Source organism: Zalophus californianus, chromosome 4, assembly GCF_009762305.2.
Source record: "Zalophus californianus isolate mZalCal1 chromosome 4, mZalCal1.pri.v2, whole genome shotgun sequence".
Classification (NCBI taxonomy): Eukaryota; Metazoa; Chordata; class Mammalia; order Carnivora; family Otariidae; genus Zalophus; species Zalophus californianus.
The window spans coordinates 181,988,451-182,012,098 of NC_045598.1; the positions used below are offsets into that span (position 1 = coordinate 181,988,451).

The 23,648-nt window shown below is 35.3% G+C and overlaps 1 protein-coding gene across 12 annotated transcripts in view; it reads left to right on the forward strand.

The window, feature by feature from the left end:
- Positions 1-23,648, forward strand: part of PHF20L1 (PHD finger protein 20 like 1) — a 72,912-nt gene that overhangs the window by 9,976 nt on the left and 39,288 nt on the right. For 3 of the 12 annotated variants that reach the window (XM_027585244.1, XM_027585390.1, XM_027585323.1), the window contains exons 3-8: positions 9,711-9,882; positions 10,029-10,113; positions 13,552-13,640; positions 13,864-13,953; positions 18,389-18,602; positions 19,172-19,300. In XM_027585244.1, the coding sequence (XP_027441045.1) occupies positions 9,711-9,882; positions 10,029-10,113; positions 13,552-13,640; positions 13,864-13,953; positions 18,389-18,602; positions 19,172-19,300 (779 nt within the window). Of the gene's footprint in view, positions 1-9,710; positions 9,883-10,028; positions 10,114-13,551; positions 13,641-13,863; positions 13,954-18,388; positions 18,603-19,171; positions 19,301-23,648 lie in introns of those variants that run through there. The other 9 variants (XM_027585534.1, XM_027585601.1, XM_027585463.1 and 6 more) reach the window with 8 other exon arrangements.

Genomic DNA, 23,648 nt, shown 5'->3' on the forward strand with positions numbered 1-23,648 from the left:
TCATTTAATGGCAGGGGTTGGACTGAAAGAGAAGATGGTTTTATTTGCTTATCTGACATTTGGTTGAAGGTCAGTGGTTGTATATCGCATGCATCCAACTCTGTTCATGACATTGTTCCTGCTAAATTTTATCACTGTGTATTGTGAGATTTTATACTTGCCACATCAAAGTATATGATGCTTTATTTTGTGATGGGGAGTTGATCAGAGCCATTAATTGGGAAATAATTTATCTGTGGTGGTAATCAACTCTACTAAAAAATGTTTAGCAGTTCTAGTTTTGCGGAGTAGACAGAATTGATATCTACAGATGCTGAAAAGTTTTTTTTTAAAGATTTATTTATTTATTTTGAGAGAGTGATAATGAGAGAGAGAGAGAGTACATGAGAGGGGGGAGGGTTAGAGGGAGAAGCAGGCTCCTCACTGAGCAGGGAGCCCGATGCGGGACTCGATTGTGGAACTCCAGGATCATGACCTGAGCCGAAGGCAGTTGCTTAACCAACTGAGCCACCCAGGCGCCCTGCTGAAAAGTTTTTAATTTTGTTTTTAGTTGATATTTTAAGTGAGGAAGAAAATACTAAGTTTTAAATATCAGTAGTATAAAATTTTTTTCTCTTTTTTAATTACATTTTTTATTACGTTGTGTTAATCACCATACATTACATCGTTAGTTTTTGATGTAGTGTTCCATGATTCATTGTTTGTGTATAACACCCAGTGCTCCATTCAATATGTGCCCTCTTTAATACCCATCACCAGGCTAACCCATCCCTCCACCCCCCCTCCCCTCTAGAACCCCCAGTTTGCTTCTCAGAGTCCATAGTCTCTCACAGTATAAAATTTCAAAACAAACTAACTGATATTGAAAAGACAGCTTAGTTTTGCTATTCTTCATAAGCCTCCTAGTTTTTAGTATTTTTATATGACTTTTTATTTTGAAGAACTATTGACTATCCCTGCTATCACCTTTCATAGATCATTAGTCAACAAGTAGAACTTTTCTTTTTATTAAATTGGAAATTAATATACCAGTATTACATTATTTCAGTAACTATAATTAACTCAACTTTGAGAGAATTGTTGCAGTGAATTTGAAGAAAATTTGGATATTTAATACTCGATGTGTCTTAAAAGTATTTTTTTCAATGCCAAAAAGCTAACCCTCTTTAATTAAAAATGAATCTGTTCTAGTTCATCATGGTTAGGTAAGGTAACAAAGCTGCTTACATGAAATGATTTTATTCCTAAGGATACGCAGCAAAGCTTGTTGAATTTTGGCAGGTTGGTAAAGAATGAACCCAAAGTTTTGGGGATATCATGAGATGTGGTTACTATTCTAGAAAATTTTGGCAAATGAATTGTGACTTATGAGGCAAAAACTAAGTATAGGATTATATTTGTCGAACTAGATTAGTAAATATTATTTTTAAAGTCACTTAGTGTTTTTCTTAGTTCTATAACAAATCATACTCTAGATTCCTATATTTGGGGGTTAGGAGGGGCAGAGGGAAAGGAGAGAGAGAATCTTAAGCAGGTTCCACACTCAGCAAGGAGCCCCATGCAGGGCTCAATCTCAATACTGTAAGATCTTAAACCAAAACCGAGAGTTGGATGCCTAACCAACTGAGCCACCCAGCTGCCACTTGATTCCTATCTTAATTTTTCAATTTATTTTATAACAGTTTTGAAACACCTTAAAAGTTAGGCTATTTTCTTTCTTTCTTTTTTTTTTTTTTTTAATTTATTTATTTGAGAGAGAGAGAGCACATGAGAGGGGATAGGGTCAGAGGGAGAAGCAGACTCCCCACTGAGCAGGGAGCCCGATGCGGGACTTGATCCTGGGACATGATCCAGGATAATGACCTGAGCTGAAGGCAGTCGCCCAACCAACTGAGCCACCCAGGCGCCCCAAGTTACTTTCTTTTCTCAGACTCTTTCATTTTAATGTGATGTTTCATACTTAAGCACAGTTGAGATACAGTACACCTTTTGTTTTGAGAAATTTTACTAATAAATCAAGAGCCTTTTTATGTATAGGAAGATATTTATTTTGTATAATAAAATCTGTTTTCTATACTCTTTGGGCTAACAAAAACCAACTTTAGGCATTTTGTATCAAAAGCACTTATATAAAATTGAATTTGCAAAAAAAACATGATATAATCTGACTTTCATCTTATTTTTGTTTTCAGTACCTCTTGATAAGAGTACCCTATGTTTGAAACACTGCAGTAAGTGTGATAGGAGCTGAAAATCATCAGTTGGCAAGATGCAGAATATATATTGAATGTAAGCACAGTCTTTAAGGACAGACAAACCTCAGTTCAGAGATCTGCTTAAATACCTACTTTTACTTGAGCAAGTTACTTAACTGTTCAGAGCCTTTGTGACCTCTCTTTAATAACTGGGAGCAATAATAGTACCTAACTCGGAAAGGTTCTTTGAGGATTAAGCAAGATGGTGCTTATTAAAAGCTTATCATGGTTTTTGCCACATCAGAGGCACTTAGTAAATGTTTGCTTTAATTTAAATAACAGCATGAATATTGGTTATTTTAAGTAGAGAGGAGTCAGTGTAAATCCTTAAAACTTGAATCAATAGGTATGTAAACACCTATAACTTACCTGTAGTAGTAAAATAATTTTCTAAGTGCTAAATATTCAGGAATAGAAACTAAGTGGATGTCAGCCTGCTAGAGTTCAGAGTTTTGTGACAAAATTAAGTAACGAGGAGTTTGGTTTTGTTGGTCTGAACAAAGTATATGAAATACACAAACTTCTGGTAATATACTGGCATTTTTTGGATAGAGTAGGAAAGGAATTCTTGATAGTCTAATTGATTCTTATGGTGGGAGATGGTAATGAGTAGAAAGGTAGGTGTAGTCACTTTGGTTAGAACTGACTGTGAATGATTGTAGGCATGGCAGGAGATTGAAGTGCTAGGGAGGTAGACAGCAGTAGGAGTTTGAATCCAGGGATCTGAAATGAAACCTTAATTTGAAAGGTGGCGGCAACAAGGTTCTAAAGGAAAACACGTGGCTAACTCAGATCTTACCCGTTCTTTCCTGCAAAGGTTGTGAACAGATAAGCAGCAGGGTGGTCTGGCAGCTTGTACTGGACATGTGTCCTGAGGGTGGATGCCCCTGAAAAGAGGACATGAGGGATGATGTCATGGGATGCTTAGAACTCAGTGTTGGAGAAGATGTGATTTTGACATATAAGCTATTATCTGAATGTTCTGGAAAGTCTGGATTCTTTTGTACTTCCTTTTGGAATGTCAAGTTTGAATTAATCAAAAGAGTTTTGTTTTCAGTATGTTGTTCTTCAAGTGTGAAACAAATTAACATGTACCTAAAAGCACTTCCTCTAAAAATACTATAATAATACTAGATGACATTGTTCTTGTAGTTTAATCAGTAAGTTGAATGGGTGAGAGAACGCTTTTGAAAATTACAAAGCGTAATATAAATTGAAAGTGCTTCCAGGGAGCTAAAACTTTAAAAGGTTACTGTGTTATAAGAATATTATGTTTGTTTTGGATTACATTCTACATTAATTTTTATTATTCAGCAAATAATCCTCCTCCTGACATTTGTATGTGAGGGAGTTCTTACCTCTGTATTTCTAGTTCTTCTAATGTGTTTTAGTCAATTTTTATGACACACATTAGTTTCTTGCATATGAAGTCCTTATACACAGAAGTGTCTTGAGTTGTTAATCCTAACTCCCTAAATTTCTCTAACATTTAGATTATGTGTAAGTCAGATATCAAGTGTGTTTCACTATTTACAAATTAGAGACCTACTTTATCTAGGAGAACATCTAATTTAGGTATTCTTTCTATGTACTACTATAATATATCTTTACTCTTTGAGCTATAACATTGTATTGTAATTGTGTTCACTTATTTGATTCTCTTTTTCTCTACCCTCCTTCCTGAATTTGAGTTTATTGATTGGAATAATACTTTTATTTGTAGCTTTATTCCTGCTTTAGTGTTTGGCACATAGTGAATTAGAGACTCAGTGTTTATTGGGTTAAATGAATGAAGAGCTGTCAATTTTTAAATTTACGTATCTTAGAAATTTTATTCTATCAGTATAAACAAATGACTTATTTAAAATACATAATTTGAATAACTGTTGGGCCATTTTTTTTTTTTTTTTTTATTTGACAGAGAGAGACACAGCGAGAGAGGGAACACCAGCAGGGAGAGTGGGAGAGGGAGAAGCAGGCTTCCCGCTGAGCAGGGAGCCCGATGGTGGGGCTCGGTCCCAGGACCCTAGGATCATGACCTGAGCGGAAGGCAGATGCTTAACGACTGAGCCACCCAGGTGCCCCAAGGGACAGATTTTTAAAATACTTTGCCTTTTTGTTGGGGTGGGGGTCACCGGGGTGGCTCAGTTGGTTAAGCTTAGGACTCTTGACTTCAGCTTAGGTCATGATGTCAGGGTCATGAGATTGAGTCTGCTTAGGATTTTCTCTCTCCCTCTATCCCCCATCCCCGCTTGTGTTCTCTCTCTCTCTCTCAAATAAATAAGTCTTAAAAAAAATAAAATACTTTGCCTTTTTGATTAATGTGGCACTTCTCAGAGTGAATTCTGATGGTCTTTAGGACATTAATAATGTCTGACCTTGTTCAGTGGATTGTCACCTATCAACGAGTAGTTAACAACTCTGCCTGGTGGCTTAAGTGCAGGAGGTCCTAGGCCACAAGTGTGTCAAGGAATTTCTCTTGTCATTTCCTCATGGTTGACTTTTCTTTATCAATACCAGTAAAGATCTGGATATATCAAAATAGATGACAGATCAGAATGAGCTCAAATAATGTTTAACTGTTTTAGTGTTAATATATTGAATATAATTTTTTTTTAATAGCTGCATGCCCATTATTTCTTTTTCCTTCCAAGGATAATGGAGCACCTATTTTATGAGTGTTAATAGATAATCTTGCCTTCCAGAAAGATTCTTGTTTTTAATCATGGACCCCTTTGAAAATCTGATTGAAATTGGTAACTCCCCGTCAAGAGAATACTGGTTCGCAGCTACATGAACCATGGCATTTTGCATACAGTCTCAGGGCATTGTGGTCTCCTGATGTAGTGAGTGAATCAGGACCTGCCCATGTAAAACAAGTGAGCTAATATAGCAATTCATCTGTAATGGTAATTCCCACCTTAGATTTCTCATATTCTCTTTGTGTTTTGACAACACTCAAGAGTTGATACTGTAGGGAACTGATCCAGTATATTCAGTGTATAACCAACCTCTTTGGTCAGTATTTGGTTCTTAATGGGTTGTGGATTTGGTCCAGAATCCATAGATACTGCTACTTTGAACAGTCTTGTATAAGTGGGAGATAACCAGTAACAGTGTTAAAAATGCTGGTATTCTCAGATGAGGCAATAAAGCATTATAAGAGTTCAGAGAAGATGAAAATAATTTTTGTTCTTGGTAATGGATTTGTTCTCAGTAATTATAGCCACAGTTTAACTTGACCATTACAGGACTTTGACCACACTAATTCAGAAAGGGTCCTGAGGAATCAATTGACAGATGATGATGATAGAATTGCATGTATGAAAATTCTGTGAAATTCAGCAAAGATCATTGTCAAATCTTCTCAATATTTCTGAATGCTATTTGTTTCCATTAAGCCTAATAACCAGTTTTAGGGTGGATTATATTTCTTGTTAAGTTTGTTTATTACACTTGTTTGGAATCAAGTGTAAAAGACACTAGACCTAGGCAGACCTAGAACAATGAAGGCAATCCCTTGTTTTCCACACAAGTAAATATCAGTTAAGCAAGGCATGAGTTTCAGACCAGGATTATAGTAGGGGATGTCGATAGTGAACATTTTATAATATTTTGAAGTAACAGATGATAAGGGGTAAGAGAGCTCTGTGCAGAATTCTCACACTGAGGAATCAAACTTCCATCTCTTTCTTTTGAACCCTTAAGAAATGCCAACCACGGTGTTTCCTTTTCTTCTTATCCCTCATTGCTTTAGCTCTCAGACCCCACCCAGACTCCCACTTCTCAGATCTTTGCCCAAATCAGTTATAAGTGTCTGGGACTCAGTTCTTTACTTTAACAGTTTTCCGTGATTTAGCCTTTAAAAAGATGACAAAACAAAAACATTTCACTAGATCTTCCAAATTCATTAAGAAAAATGTTACGTTCCATTCATACTCAATTATAAAAAATAAATTGTGCATCAAAATGTTGCTCTAGGTCAAGATAGGTATTTGTGAATACCTTTATTCAACAGTATTTTTCATTCACTGTGTGTATCAAGGCGTTATTACTGTGGGCCATTTGCTAGAATAGGGAAATAATTTCACTATATAGGGACTCTATGCTAAGTTGCCATTTTGTTCATTTTACATGTATAGCAAAGATTTTGATGTAGGGTTTTTTTTTTTTTTCCTGAGGTGTCAGTGATGACCAAAGTAAGGGATTTCCTGTTGTTTATAGATTGACAGGGCATTTTGTTAGTTTGCTATTACAAAGCCCTTCAATTTGAACCTAGCTAATGAGTCCAGTCTGATGTCCTACTATTCTCTTTTATTCACCATACTGCTTGTTGTATGGTCTAGCCAAAGGGCACAGGTTTCCTTGAACTGTCCCTCCAGTCTTTGATCAAGAGGTTCTTGAGGACAGAAACCTCATTCCACTTCTCTCTGAATCCTCATTATCTGGCTGATTGCCTAAACTTGGTTTTAAGTAAATGAACATTGATTGGCTAACTGAAAGTGTGTACACTTTACCTTTTTTTGTACCTTGTTCATTAAGTCTAAATCCTAGAAGTTCGTTACCAAGACCAACATAGACAATGTCACCCAAGAACATTCAGTGAATTCCCCAATTTTCTCTGAACTATTATTAATAGCATTTTCTGTAAAATTTTTGTATATACTTACCAGTTTACCATATATGATATAATAACAGTGCCTAGCAAGTGCCTTAATCTTATTAGATGCCCAAATATATATGGAATGAATGAACAGAAACTTAGTCATTCTTGATAATGGTAGTATTTATGGCACTTCTATTTAAGGTTCAAAATTTGATTAGTAAATGTTACAAAAATTAAGAGATAATCTTGGTTATTTGTGTTACTTAATTCTTGGCCTTCATCCGAAGTTTATCAATCTCTAGATATTTATGTAAAGTGTATATAACATGCTATAGATTATTATGAAGCAGTTCCCCAAAATACAATTTTTAGTCTGCTTGTTACATCAGACATCCTGTCAGTGAACGGAATTTGAAATATTTTAGCAAAACTCTAAGTTACTTAAAAATGCAACCCAGACATAAATGATTTGAACTTACTTGGATTCTGACTCTTTGCCAAATTCAGTCAAGGTATGAAAATAAAGATGTATTTAACTCTGTTACTGTGGACCATTCTCACTTGGAGAAATGTTTTAAACATGTGGAGTTGTTTATATTTGAATTTGAAGGAACCTAGAGAATAAACCCCTAATATTTTGATCAAAAATAAAAAAGATGTGATAATAAACATGTGGAATTAGAAATTTATCCATTTTTATAATTGATAGAAAATGTGTTTATTATGGTGAAGTGGCCATCGAATGCTGGAAAATAAACCAAAGGGCATTCTTACCTTTAGGCTTCCCTCAGTGCTAGTGCCAGTTTTTATGTTTCAAGAACCAGAGGAGCAAAAACATACAATCAGAGCAACACTGCAAAAGACAATCATTAAAGCATTGATGCTCAGGGGTGGGGTCGGCATGTTCACCTGGGGGAGTATGTTAATTCCCTGGGTTTTCTTTTGTTTATGCTTTTCTTTAACAAAACGTTTCTTCATCCATGCTCATTCCCCAAAAAAGGCTGGGAAGAGTAAGCTCTAACTTAAGGTTATAACGTCGACAGCCTTCTTAGTTCTGAAGAAATGTACAGATCGTCTTTAACATCACTTCTTGTTTGTCCTGAGCAGCCCCCAAGTGGCCGGTGTGTGTCTGTCATTGGACTAGATGTTGGGGGACGAGCGATACAAGGATGGACATGACTCTGTTATTCCTTGAAGCTCACAGGCCCGAGCCTGTCCCTTCGATCTCTGCTACCATGAGAAATGTTAATAAAAGTTTTGTGATAAAAGGATTACCTATTTCTTTTACTTTGGTAATGGTAAATGTTTTATCCGCGTTGACAGGACCAAGAAGCCTTTCAATAAAGAAAACAGTGTGACTTGTTATCCAGTATTTTCCCACGCTGTTTAACTGCCAGACCCTTTTGTGGGTCATGGGCATTAATTAAGTTGCAAGGCTGTAAATGCTCTGCAGCACACAGTTTGGGAACCTGCCCTGAGATGGTTATTGGCCATGTGGGTGCAGTGAGAGCAGCTGGGGCAGGGACCTGGGAGGTCTTTACACACGGGATTACACATTAAACCAAGCCTGGAATGAGGAGTAGAAAAGGAAGGGGGGGATAGAGCTTAGGGCTAGACAGAAAGAACAGAGTGTACAAATGCACAAATGTTTGACAGAGCTCGGTGTTTTTGAGGAAGCCCCAAGTAGTTCAGTATCATTAAACCAAAGTGGGGAAAGAAGCTATACACCAGAGAAGGATTCAGGGCCCTTGAAATGTTTAAGAAGCCTTGAATAGCATGAGTGATGTATAAAGCCCATAGTAATCAGTTCCTAAAATTCGAAGTTATGTAAGGTCTGTCGTGCTTCATAGTGAAAGCCAATTTTCTATAGGGAGAAGAAAAATTCCAGATTTCTCAAAAACTAGCAAAAATATGAAACTATTATGGCTGAATCATCTACCCTGTGCTGCTATTGAATTCTTAAGGTTATTTCATGATACTTTTTAAAAATTTTTGAGTCATCTGTGAACATTTTATATGGTACATTAGGAGCGATGAAGCAATTTTCCATGTTAAAAGTTTCGAGTTAACTAATTTCTATTTTGGAATTTATAGTAGGAGAATCATCACACATAAAGACAGAACAATGTGGTTATTTTTATACTTTAGAATTTAAAGTTTAACTGAGCTTTCCCCACTATCATTGATGCACATTATAAAATACTGGAAAGTGTAGAGAAATATAAAAAACAAAGTGGTTTTGTGCCATAAAGAGACAAATGTACATGGTATTTTTTGCTAGACAAATTTGTTTTACATACTTATAATTCTACTGAACACGGTGCTGCTACTTTTTTCCATTTTCCACATTGTGTTTTCCTCATGTGTAAATACCACATTTAAAGACTATATAACATATCATTCAGTGGATATACCATTGTTTGTATAGCTGTCTATACAGTCTCCAGTTTTTCTAACTAAATTTTTAGATGGTTTCTGTTTTCTTTGTTATCATAAATATTTTGTATATGTGGTTCCAGAATTATAATGATAGAGTCAAAAAGTAAGAATGTGTTTAAGGCTCTTGAAGCATGTTTTCAAATTACTTACCAAAACAGTGCAAGTAATTTATATTTCCACTGGGAGTGTATTGAAGTATTTCTTTCACTAGGTATTGAGACCAATCATTTAAAAAAAAAAAAACAAAATAACAAACTTTGTTGGTTCAGTAGTTTAAAAATCCGGACCCATATTGTTTTGTTCATGGTTTTCATGGTAAGCAATATTTCAGTTAAATTATCCTTTTTAATACTTGGTGTAAACAAACGTAAGAATTTTCTCTTGATACGAAGCTCCTTTTTATTTTGGAGGTATCCATCAAGAATTGAAAAAATTGACTATGAGGAGGGCAAGATGTTGGTTCATTTTGAGCGTTGGAGTCATCGTTATGATGAATGGATTTACTGGGATAGCAATAGGTTGCGACCGCTGGAGAGACCTGCATTAAGAAAAGAAGGGCTAAAAGATGAGGAAGATTTCTTTGTAAGTAGCCAGCTTTTTCCATTTGCTAGCTGTGTAATGATACATTTCAGAATGAATTCTGTTAAATATTACAAAAGCTTTTTTTTTTATAAAGGAAATGCTTATTTATTATACATGGTATTGATCTTAAAAGTTGTTTAAAATAGGATTTTAAAGCTGGAGAAGAAGTTCTGGCTCGCTGGACAGACTGTCGCTATTACCCTGCCAAGATTGAAGCAATTAACAAAGAAGGTATGTATTTGAAGTAATCTGAGATTTATAATGGGATTAATGGTAAAATTTAACTGGATTTCTGATTTTAATTAATTATGTAATTGTTACATATGGTTGTTACTTCTCTTTGTTTCAGACTTAATAAATTTCCTGCTAATATTCTTTTTTGGGAGTATTTCATTTGTAAATATAGAATAACATGACACCTGATCTACTTATTGCCTAAATAAACTTTAGGAGCAGTAGATAATTGGTTAAAATTGTGCAGCATTCAGTTCACAGGCTTACATTATATGCATTTTATTTCTTCTTCTCTGTTTCTAGTTGGTCGGCTAAGTTATTTTTATGAGTAGCTCAACCAGAATGTGAGGGAAGGTTAAAGATACAAGGAAATTCAAATCACGTCAACTTGGAAGTAAAATACTGTACAGTTACGTTTTCTGAGGAAAGAGTGTGAAAATTTATCAATTTGAGGATTTCCTTTATTGCATCTTTCCCCTGCCCCTGTTTTCTTCATTTCTATAGATAAAATTGAAAGTTAAGTTTTCTAATAGCCTTTGTGGTATCTAATATGATATTGAGCAAAAATTACCGAACTGATCAGGTGTTGAAAATAACACAGAAATCAAGTATGTTAGTGTGACCGAAGACGAATACATCTGTTGGGCATATAATATATTGAAAAAAACAGAACTTCTAGACTGATTAACTTGGAAAGGCTTGAGAATTAGTATTTAAATTAGTATTAGGAATATACTTAAATATTTTATTTTTTAAATTTCTTATTTAAAATCTCACTTTTAAAAGTTGTAAAATAGTTTACAAAAAAGTGTATATTTCAAGTCAGTAATACATTAGTTTTCTATAACAATTTCTTAAACTTGACCACTCATTCATTCTTTTCACTGAAGAGATGCACATTGAGTGACAGCTTCTTTTTGCAAGAGGAGCGTTTAAGTAAGGGGATGCTTCCTTTAAACCTGAAAGACAAGTCAGCTAGATAAAGAAGGAATGAAAGGCTTTTTCAGACAGAAGAAAGGGTATATTGCAGAAGAACAGAAGAGAGGCCTGTCACTTTTTAGGAATTGCAAGACTTTGGTGTGACTGGAATGAAGGAGTCCTTTAAAGGGAATAGAACATCAGAAGAGGTGGGAGAGAGAAGCAAGGATCTGTGTATGCAATGTCTTGTTACAGAATTTGAATTTTATTTGGAGGTGATGGGAAGGAACAATGGAGGAGATTTAAAGTAACACACTTGAGAAAAAGTGGGAGCTAAGAGGAGATAAAGGGGAAAACATTTAAAAAAAAGAGATATATTAAAGAATGGTAGGTGTGGAAAAGTAAATCGTCTGGCTAGAAATTATGATATAACTTTATAAAGGCTTATTCCAATTTATTGCTTTAAGGAATGGAAATAACAAATATGGCTATGATTTTGCTACCTACCCCTAGTCACCTTACTCCAGGAAGAGTTGAGGGGCATCTCCGTTGTCAGGTTTGCCGGTTACTTTTCCTTTTCTGGTCTGGCCTTTATTTCACTGTGCACTTAGACTTCTTGAGAGCCCATATCCCTGTGTCTTACACATGTGCGCTCCCCAGCTTTCTAGTCCAGAGCCTAACACATAGGCAGTCAATAACAGCTTGTGGAAGGAAAGGAGGAGGTAATGGATCAATTCTGTTGGATAGTAAATGGACCTACCCAAAATAAAAGAATATGAACTACAATTAAACAACATTCTCTATTTTAAGGAAGAGCAGTTCCTTTAATAAGAGTGGAGAGCTTTGAGAACTTGCCTCCATGCTTAAAGCTCCTTGGGAGTATAGCATATACAAGTCCATGTGTACACACACATGCAATGCACTCAGAAGCAAAGCCCCCATATTTTATCCTACCCCGTTTGTCAGTGGGCATAGAATACAGAAAATTAAATTTGTATTAGTGTAAGAGTGAAGACACTTATTGTAGTCTCTGCCATTTCAGGAGTTTAAGTGAGCCGTTAGTGAAATATTGGCAGATGTAATTTCTTTTTAAAAAATCTCCATTGGAGGTATATTTGTTTTGTGATGTCTATATGCCCCACATGGTGGATGAGCCTGCCCAGCCCATGCCCCCAAAGAAAAACAAAGCAAAGGAAGCCTTCAAGAGGCTTTCTGTTCACTGTAGAAGCTAAACAGAACTAACAAAAATGAACGTTTAGGTGTTTGAAATATGTCTTAGAGAAGTTGAAGAGGAGGGACAGATTTGTAAACTGGAGAGAACAGAGGAAGTGTTCATATTATGGGTGGGATTTAAAGAGCTGATCCTTGAAGAGTAGGTTGGAGAGAAGAAAGGAGAAAGGCATCATGAGAGCAGAAACAGTGTGATCAACAGTGGCGAGGGATGAATGGTGTAGTGTGGAGCCTGCTTTCCTCTGGAAGGCCATTAATGAAGAAGGAAGAGAACAGTTGCAGGGATGATGGTAGTGTAAGGCGTACGTATGGTTTGGTATTCTCAACATTTTCCCAGTGTTTTTATATCCTTGCTACTCAATGGATCAGTTTTTTTCAGTAACTTGGGTCTAGATCTTTATATCTTCAATATTGTGAATTATGCTAATTATAGAAAAGATGAAATCAAATGATGTTCAAACTAGAAAATTAAGGAAAATCTTTGTACTTACATATCTGGCTTTGGTGCCAACTTCTAAGCCAATCATAGTAATCATCACACTTACTGTTTATACTTCTTTTGTAAAGGTCAAGTGTCTGTTTACTTAAAGTGGCTCTCAGCCCTCATTTGTACAGGATAGAAAAATACTGAAATTTCTTAAGTAGAAAATCTTTGTAATTTATACATTTTGTGGTAGTATTGACTTTTGTTAACTTGAAAGCATGACCTCTGTAACCCAAAGTGAATATACTTTGTGATTGCTACGCAAACAGGGTCTCAAACCCTAAGAGCAGAATAAGTGAGTGGGGAGGGCATGGGGATGGGGGCATAGTTATGGCTGTCCTGCTGCTTAGGGGACTGCTGTGGATGGAGCCTTCAGCCTCTTGGAATTCAATGTCTGTCTGCACAGCAACACTTTCACCTAGATGGTCTGTAAACTGTTTTCTAGCTTAGAAGCCTGTGGATCTGATTCTTATTTGCCAGTTCGTTAATACTGTGAACGGAATGATCTCTCCTTGAGTAAATGATTTTTTGTCTCTATATCAGTTCTTTCTCTAAAAAGAAACTTTCAAAGAGAGCAAAGGATAATTCCTATAGAAATATTATTTATGTTTGTAAATAATGATTTTATTAGAGGGAAAGAGAAAATAAACTTTAACCCACTTGATGGAGTTCCTAACGGATACATTTGCAGTTACTGCAATTACAGTATATATACTTCTGTCAGGGCATTACTTGTTAGATTTCAAATGTTGCTGTAAGATTCAGTTGTATTTTCTAATGATTCTGACTTGCTCCTGTTCCAGGAACATTCACAGTTCAGTTTTATGATGGAGTAATTCGTTGTTTAAAAAGAATGCACATTAAGGCCATGCCCGAGGATGCTAAGGGGCAGGTAAGGGTGTTCAGCATTCCTAGCTACCCAAAGGGATGTCTTCTTGAATGGTGACCAATCAAAACAAAATTTATATATATATATTTTAAAGTGAACTAATTGTAGGATTATGTGCTGATAGCCCCAAATAGCAGCAAGAAAAAGAAGCTTAGAATGTAAGATAAATTATACACTTGATTTTTGCTTCTTTGGCTTTAGACCTGCTAAAGTTATAGGTCACTAGTTTCTGTTCCAGGTGAAATCCCAGCATCCACTAAGCTGGTGTTGTCCTTTCGACCCAGCTGGATCGTGTAACCAGTCTATGGGAAGTGAGGTAAGTGCCTTTTTTTAATTTCATTTTGTTTTTCCTGGTATATAGTATCATTTAGAAAGTTAATTTTTAATATAAAATTTTATATTGAGCTTCTTATCTTCTTCTTTCCTTTTATAAATCATAGTCATTAATCTTCTTTCAAAAGGCGCTTACCTGACACTCTGTAGGCTGTTTCAGGTAGGGCTCTCTGAGTCATGGGATGTAAGCAGTCTATTACATGCTTTGTCACTGCTCAAAGCAAGAAAGAACGGTAAGCATTTAAAGGAGAATCTGGGATGAAGTTAAAACCATGATTCCATTGGTTGAATATGTTTCCTGAAAGATTGGAAAGAAAAGGTGCCAGTAGAAATTTAAAATATTTTCTTTTATGTTCTGCTGTTATTTGGGATTTTCAGCACCTGGACCTACAATTAATTTTAAGAATTGAAAGTAATCTATAAAAATGTCTAATATGGAAATATGCTACATATTTGTTCCATACTGTGCAGTGAAAAATATCATTCTGAAATGTGTTGAAATCATCTGGTCAGCTCCAGCCGAATGTATACATTTAGTAATCTAGAAATGTACATCACCGCATTAAAAAAAAATGATTCCTGATATCTTCTGAGAAGCATGATTGTTTTAAATCACCTGGTTTTCAAAAACTTAGTTTTGCAGTCCTCAGCTAGCAGATTTTTTTCCCCCAGTTAATATGGAAGTGCAATTTAAAATGGAAGTGCTTTTGATCAGGAAATTGCTTTGTGTCTTCCTACTTGTACGTATAAATAAAATGTTCCTTTGAGCATTCAGTGGTGTGATTTCTTGATTACTGTGTAGAAAGATTGATTAAAACATTGGGACCTTAGTTTAATATGTATCTTTAATTAAACAAAAATTATTTACTTATTTATTTTTTGCTTTAAAGCTGTTATTTTATTCCAGTTATTCAAATGTTTGTGAGATGGCACTAACCCTAAAACTTCATTTTTTTCCAAAGTGAGACAGCCAATTTTGGTAAAATTACAAGTTATAAAAATTTATGGGATGTATTGGGTGTTTACTTTTAGTAAATAGTTACATTATGATGTATATTAACATGAAAATCAATGCCAAAATATAAACTACTGAAAGAAAATAGGAGTAACGCTGTATTTCTTTTTTTTTGAGAGAGAGAGAGAGCTTGAGAGTGTGGTGCATAAGCCAGGTTAGGGTGAGGGGTGGTGGGAGCAGATGACGCAGGGCTTGATCTCACAGCCCTGAGATCATGACCCGTGCTGAAATCAGGAGTCGGAAGCTTAACCAACTGAGCCACTCAGGCACCCTGAGTTAACGCTCTTATTTCTTTTAATTTACATTTTTCTTCATAATTTTTAATTACTAGCACACTAAAATATTTGTAGAATTGTTTTTTATAAAATGGCCTCATTTTGTAAATGTCTTTTTTTCCCAAAAAGTTTTTGACTTGTTTTCATGTAGGAAATACACTAAGTCAGGTGTTGGGTGGGCAGTGCTGAGAGAATCCATCTTTGCGTGTATCTTAAAAATTTTGAGTACTTTGAGAATTCCTTTGTAAAGATATAGAATAAATTTCTTTTACTAAATTAGAAAAGGATAAATAGATGCAGTTTGGAAATACATTCTCTAAACTTTCTGTAGCTCTTTCTATCCTATTTTTTCTTTTTGCAAGTGTGCGGATCTAAAACTCACTAATGTTAAAGGTTTGCTCTTAAGGTCCTGTACTGTTTCTAAAACTTTTTTTGCATACATTATTTAATTGGGGTCTCATAGCAAATTCTTTGACATAGCTGTGACTGATACTTCTATTTCACAGTTGAGGAATTCAGAACTTACTGAATTGAGTGACTGACATAGAATTTTGCATAACTGTAATGCACAGAGTGACTCTGAACTCAATCCGATTTCTTTATTGTGTATTGCTCTTTTGTCTACAGGGAGCTTTGAAGCAGATCATTAGTTCTAATTCATGAAAGGATCACACCAGTTATTTTTAATAGTGAATCTTACCTTTTTAAAAATAGAAGGGCAATATAATGGGAGAATTTTTTAATGACACAACTGCAGTGATTCCATGATTAACAAGTCATGTGATCAGGAACTTTAGAAAAAAAAAATCTGATTGCACTTTTAAGAGCAACAGTACAAATCTCTCCCAGTTTTCTGTTCATTGGAGAGAGAAAAGAGGTGGGGATGGAATTTACCTCTGGCATTTTTCAGCATTTCTCTAACAACTTAAAAATTTCCCCACAATGTGGAACAGAGAATTAAGCACTCTGCTCTTCATAAGACCTTACAGGTATGATCTCTGCTGAATTTGGCACTTTGCTGGTTGGGCTGTACTTTGTTTCTCTTTCTGCTTTGTTGATTACTCTCTGTCAATTTCATTGGTGGTGCTTTTTTTCTCTAATACTTAATGTCAGTCTCAAGGCTCAATTTAGCTGTAGCCCTTTGACTTACTCAGACCACTCCTTGCCCCTAGTGCCTGTTTGTGTACACTCTGATTGCCGTGGCTTTGTCTAATGGTTTTCCTCTCCCTGGTGGTGCCCGTTGACTCCTTTCCTTCTGCCCTTTGCCTGGAAGATTCCTGCTGCAGGGCTCACCTCATCTGTCATGTTTCCTGAAGCCTTCCAGTAGCCTTTCTCTTAAATCAAGATTAATCTTTTGTTTTCTTCCATGGTATTTTGTTTATTCCTCCACTGCCTCTTCTATCACACTGTCTTATAGTTAATTTTATTTGCCTTTCAATTCCTTATAGGTAACAACAAAAAACATGGCTCTAAGTAAACCTGGGATTGGACAGTACTGGTTTATCTGGTTTGTTTTGTTTTGTTTAATTTTGTTTTGTTTTGTTTTTTTACAAACTAGAGACATAAATCTGTATTTCACAACTGTGTCTTTTTAAAGATTTTATTTATTTGAGAGAGAGAGTGAGATCATGAGCAGGGCAGAGGGGTAGAGGGAAAAGCAGACTCCCTGCTGAGCAGGGAGCCATGTGGGCCTTGATACCAAGACCCTGGGATCGTGACCTTAACCTACTGAGCCACCCAGGCACCCTGTGTCTTAATTCACTTTTTAATAATACATGTACTGGGGACACAGTTTAAATACTGAAAAAGCTAGGTGCTGGTCATCTTCCAGGCAGGAGCAAAGGTGTGGTCACTCCAGGACCTTGCAGGCAGCATCTCTTATAAATTGTCTCCTGAATGCTTAGCATGCTTCTTGGCACATGTAGCAAGATATTCAATAGAAAATTGGGTGAATGAATGTGTTAGGTGAGATCACATGATAGTTTAGTTCATTTTAATCATGGGAGAGAGAACGAGACAGATTTTGTTTGTTGGTTTATTTTTAATGGCTTATTGTCTTCACCGTATGTTTTTAAGACTGAGCAGCCATCAACCTATATCACCTAACGATTGACTTTTGTTAATGTAACCTGTGAAGTAAATGCATTTGATGTTGTGAAGTAGTTTTTAGTTATGTGGGCTAAGAATTTAATGTATTACCCATTTTGGTTGTATTTGAGTTGGTCTGCAGCTTAGTGGTCTCAGTGGAAGATTAACTGTAGAGATACTACAAATACGTGTTTTAAAAAATCTTTTTTATTGTGAAAATTTAAATGTTAGTACCACTTTTTAAATATCTTTTCATATTTTTTACAATAAGCATTTTTAGTTAAAAATAAAATAGTAATATTAAAAATTATTTAGCTACAAACACAGGAAGAGTAAATATTTGCATCTCAGAAGAATGGTAATCAACACAAATCCTAGGAAGTTGAAGAGGGAGGGAAATTAATCTGAGGCCTGACAGCATGTATTTCACCTTGAGCAAATCAAGTGGCTCTTTTTCTTTCACTAGTAATGTTAAGCTGTTGCAGTAAATTGGTGTCCAAACTTTCAAAGCTTTAAAAATTAATAAAATCATACCTTGAATTCTGTGAAATTGACCATACTGTGAGTCGTACATTCTTCCTAACAAGGAACAGTAATTTATTCAGTGGAAATACATTTCTTTTAATCTTCACAGAATTGCAACAAAAGCATTTTTCTCTTCTTTTAAGGTTTGTCGTATTCAGAAAAGAAATGCAATTTGCCACTTGAATCTAAAGTACTAAGAGCATCATGTAGTGTTCCATATTTGTTAGAGGGTTGCCTCTATTATTTTAGATTTTATTCCTGTGAAAACATACCAGAGAAATATTTGTTACTGAATATTTTCTGATTTTATGTAAGGTTATACAATCCAGCTAACCCATTAGATCATTAAATTTCATAATCACCATGTTGATTTATCTTGTAAATATAATTAATTTGATTTTTATATTTGCGTGTGAGGGTAGCTTTGAAAATGTGAGACATGTTTTTATTCATTAGTGTAATTAAATTTTGATTAATTTTTAATACTTCACATGTTTTGTGTTTTTCCTTTGGAGGATTGGATAGCTTTAGTCAAAGCAGCTGCTGCAGCTGCAGCCAAGAATAAAACAGGGAGCAAGCCTCGCACCAGCGCCAACAGCAATAAAGAGAAAGAGAAAGATGAGAGGAAATGGTTTAAAGTACCTTCAAAGAAGGAAGAGACTTCAACTTCTATAGCTTCTGCAGAAGTTGAGAAGAAGGAAGATCTGCCCACATCTAGTGAAACATTTGGTACAAAATATGTTCTTACATTCATTCTTTGTGGCAGGGTAAACTCGCTTAGAGAGTAAGCCAGACCCCTTAGCTACTTGCAATTTGAGGGTATGGTCGGATGATTGGGCTTGTCCCTCACATGAATGGTTAACTTCTGTAGCAGGTTACAGAGCTGAAGTTTACTGGTCTAATATGGGTACTGGTTAATGGGTGACCTCAGTATTCTTGAATAGAAATGAGTTCAGATTTTGACTTTTAAGTTCTTGTTTAGTAGGCTTTGGGGTATTTGTTTTGTGTTTTTTTTTCTTTAACTTTTTAAGTGCTTCTGCATGTATTTTGGTATGTAATATGGAAAAAGCAGTGTCATTTTCTTCCTGCTTTTCTTTCCTAAAGAATAACTGCTTAATAGTTCTTTATTTCTAATATATTAGTTTCGAGAAATTTGTGTTTCTTAAAGTTCTATGTTAAGCAGTAGGTTAAAAAAAATTAAGTGCAAAGCATTTTTACTATTTTGCTATTTAAAAAAAAGATCATGTTTTTTAACTTTGGATTCTAGATAAACTCTCATATATGTATTCTATTAAAAGTAGGACTTCATGTAGAGAACGTTCCAAAGATGGTCTTTCCACAGCCAGAGAGCACATTATCAAACAAGAGGAAAAATAATCAAGGCAACTCATTTCAGGCAAAGAGAGCCCGACTTAACAAGATTACTGGTAAACTACAATGATTCTTTTGGGGTCGGGGGGGGGGGAGGATTGGAGGGTTTGATTTTAGAGTAGTCTGCTTTTAATAAAGTGAAATGTATCTGTGGTTTAGTGTAACAAGCTGGTCAACAAGAAAGACAGTTACTTTACGGTTCTTCAAGGTCAACATCCTCCAACACTGTCAGCTTTTTCTGTTGCGAAATGTGAAAACTATAACATATTTTCTACCTACCTCACAGGGTTGTTGTGAGGATTGATAGGATCAAATGTCATGAAATTCCATAGTTTTAAAATCACCTGGTAGGAGTAGTTTCTATAACCATTGAATTATCTGCCTTTGTCAACCTGTGGTGACATAATCTCTGTGGTTCTAAATATTATTATATAAACATTCTTACTCTTGCCCGGTCTCATTGAAGATGGTAGCAAATAAGAGGTGCCTGGCTGGCTCAGTCAGTGGAGCATGCAACTCTTGATCTCGGGATTGTGGGTTCAAGCCCCACGTTGGGTATAGAGATTACTTGAAAAAATAAAAACTTAAAAAAGAAAAAAAGATGGTAGCAAAAATGGTTGGAAAGATGAATGCTGAATTAAATTTAGTTCCTGAATATGTTAATTCCCAAAGTAAAAGTACTTTTATAAGTTTCTTAAATGTCTTACCTTCGGGTTGGTCCTTAGAAGCTCGTCTTATTTTTCTGGGCTTTGTTGTAATTTAGGAAGTAGGGTGTTAGGATGATGAAAACTCTGGAAATCCTAGCCTGGTTAGTGTTCACAGGAGAAGAGATTTAAGTATCTGAAGCAGGGCTAGTCATACTAGCCCTCTCACTTGCAAGACCTCTTCAGCCTAATGATTCTAGTCTTTAAAAAAATTGTAAACATACTTAATTTTTCTGAATACATGTTAAAAGGGGAATTAAAATACTTTAAGTATTTAGTCATATCTTCTTATTTTAAGGACAAAGTGTTTTTTAGTGTCTTTGGCCTAATAAACCTATATAAACCTCTGTTGGCATTCTTTTAAGTAATATGAAGAAGCTTTGGTTTCATTGTCAGATCAAAGAATAAATGGAAATTAGACATGTTGACCATTTTCTGAAGAATAGAAGCCCATTGAAAAATGACTCTGCAGCTGAGGGTTCTTTACAACCACTGTTTTATTATAGTGTTCATTTTAAGTGATTATAATTGGTTTCAACAGGTGAGAATATTTAGTCTTTCCATTTGTTAATGTTGTTTTTGTGCCTTTTTCTGATAAAGGATATTTTTGGCCCCAGGACAGGAAATATTTCAAATGAATTCACCCATTCCACCTTTTCCTTAGAAACTGTTAGCTTTGGAGAAAGTCAAAATGTTATCCGGGTGATTGTTACGATGGCAGCTTGGTTTGGCCCTAGCAGAGTGGAAACTAGGGTTGCATACTGTGGCAGAAGAGGAAGAGCACTTCTAGCTCCTGTGAGACAAGACTGAAAGAGCGCTACTGGAGGGGCCAAGACCAAGGGAGATGGACGTGACACTGACGCTGGGTGACTGCCAACTTACCAGCCTCAAGGGTTTTCCTGTAGTCTGGATAATCTGCTTTTAGTTTCAGGCAGTCTGTTCTCACAGGTGCCTTACTGAGAAGTTCAAGCCCAACATTTAAAGAAATAAAAGAAGAAGACAGCTCAGTGCACAACAACATATTATTTACCTATGGCCTTGAAAAGACAATAGTGGGGAAAACCATGTTACCATGTGCCTCAAGGAAATTCTAATACTGGTTGCTTAGTAACACCCTGCACCTTGTGTGGAGGGACTCTGTCCTCACATCCCCTTGGGAGTCTCAAAAGAACAAGTGATAGTTTGGCAGCAGTAGAAAAATGTAAGATTTTACAGATGTGAAGTCATTATGATTTTTCCCTTTATTTACTCAGAAGATTTGAATGTATGATAATCCTTTTAATAGTTCATCTTTCTGTATTTATTTCTGTGTTCACCTTGCAACTATATCATGCAAAAAGATAATAGATCTTAACAAGATTGTCTTCAGTGGTTGGAACTCAGGCTTGTTTCTGTGCAGTAAATTTCATTTGTAGACCATAAAAAGAGATGAAAACTACTATAAAATAGTGATTTTGTTATGGAATTATGGTGTATTTTAAATTTATCAAGCTCACTTACATGTGTCTTTTTGCCTCTTTACTACTGAGAGGGATCGGGTTATGATCATGGCAGCATCTTAGCCTGCCCTGATGTATTCCCCCATAATCCATTTTATATATTTTTTAAACCATTCTAGCTGGAAATATGTGGACCGGCCACTGGATAAATTTAATTGATATATTCACTCTCCTTCTGTTTCCTCCCTCATATACACACCCTATAGGGATTCTAAAGCCTGATTTCTCTTTAGGGAATGGTAGGTGTAAGATGGCTTTTTTTGAAGTTTCCAAGTAAGTACATATTTGAAATGATAGTTACACAGCATATATATGTTCTTCAGAGACTTATTTTTCATTATGTAATGTACCTTATTGATAGTTATATACCTTACGCATGCTGATTTAGAATTAATTTTACAGGGAGATTCCAGAGTCCATACTTTGAGACAAAGTTGCAAGCAAACTTCAGGGGAATTTGAGTAGATTTTAAAATACAGATTGTCAGGGGAGTAAAAAGAAGAAACATCAGCAATTGGTGCATGGTCTGTTTCTCCTAGTTCTAGGAGTTCCTAGAATTTCAGCCAGTTTAGATATGTGTGTGCAGCTTAAGGAATTTTAAAAATAATTAAAAAAAACCCAGAGGTTTGAATGAGCCAGTACATGTTACTGATGATAATTTCAAGAGTATTTGATTCTTATTCCCAGCAAGAACGTTGTGTTTTGGAATCCCTGGTTGAAAAGTGGAGCACAAATTTAACTACTTTTTCTTTCCTCCGCTTTGCCATTCCAGGGTACTCTGGCCTCTGTTCTGTTCATTCCTATTAGCAGAGAGAGACAACTATGTATTTTTGTAGATGAAGTACAGTATTGAGAAATTGTGACTTTGTGGGTGTGACTCATGAATATTTGATATTCTACTTTTACCTGATATTTACATAATAATCTCGAAACTGCATAATGCATTCTGTTAAGATAATTACAGATACATTCTTCTGGAGGAGGACCTGTTAGTGATATATTGATAATTAATAAGTATTTACAGATAACTAAAATTCATTTGTATCTCTTTCCTTTCACTTAACTCTTCTCATTTTCTAAGGATATTGCATTTCTCCCCAGCATGTTCGCAGGCCAAGAAAACAGATTTTGGACAGTCTCTTAAGGCAGCAGTAATCAGAGACTTGTCAAAGACTTTTAATCTTGTCCCCTTTTGTTGTTTGTATTTGGTACCTCTTCTGTAAGATAGCATGTATATAAAGTATGAAAAGCTTTTATTGATTGTACTGGACGCATTTGAATTCTCAGGATGCCACGTACTGTATTTTCTGATCTAATTTTGAGTACTTTCTTATTAAATGCCCCATTACTTTTTATAAGAACATTACAAAGCTTTATTTTTCATTCACAAACCATTAGGTGGGAATTGCTTTTAATTAATTGGGTCTATAATATCCTAATTTAAATTCACAAGTATGTCTGAATTATTTTGTTTATTTTAAAGCTTGTGGTACCTTATTTTTAATTTTGTAATTTGAGATCTCTTCTGTGCATTGATGGGATTTAAAAAGTATTTCTGGCACCTGTATGAAAGGAAGCAAAAGTAAGATATATTTAATAGACTGAAGAGCAAAATATTTGTCCTGTTTGAGTAAACCTTAGATGTGGAGCCTCTACTCAGTTTTCTGCAAAAGAACTTGATTCCCTATTTCCCTTTTTATTTCAGTAGTATTGATTCTCAAAAAATATTAGCTGGAGAAGAAAAACCTAGTGAACGTGGTTTTAAATGTTAAGGAAATACACCGTGCTATATCTCTTTCAGTCATCTAAAAATACGTTCAGAAGTGCTGTTAATGTGATTAGGATTGAATTTATGGTTTGTAAGCTTTTTGTAAAATTATTTCTATATGGGGTTTTTCCCCCCATTTAAATCTATACTTAATATTGTGTGAGCAAACTATATAGATTGTTATATCAAACTAGACCAAATATCCTTTTTAATACCAGTAATGTATCAAAATCATTGTTTTACACTCAGCCTTTTCTATCTTAAATATTAATTCCGGGTGCTGGATATTCAACTTCCCAATAAAGGAAAGGTGCTTTTTGCCTAATTTACCACTTGGTTCTAATACTACTTTAAGGGTATGATTTTAATGTTTGAATTCATACTTAGATTACTTAACATCTATGAGATTGCTATCTGAAAAAGTCAAGAGATG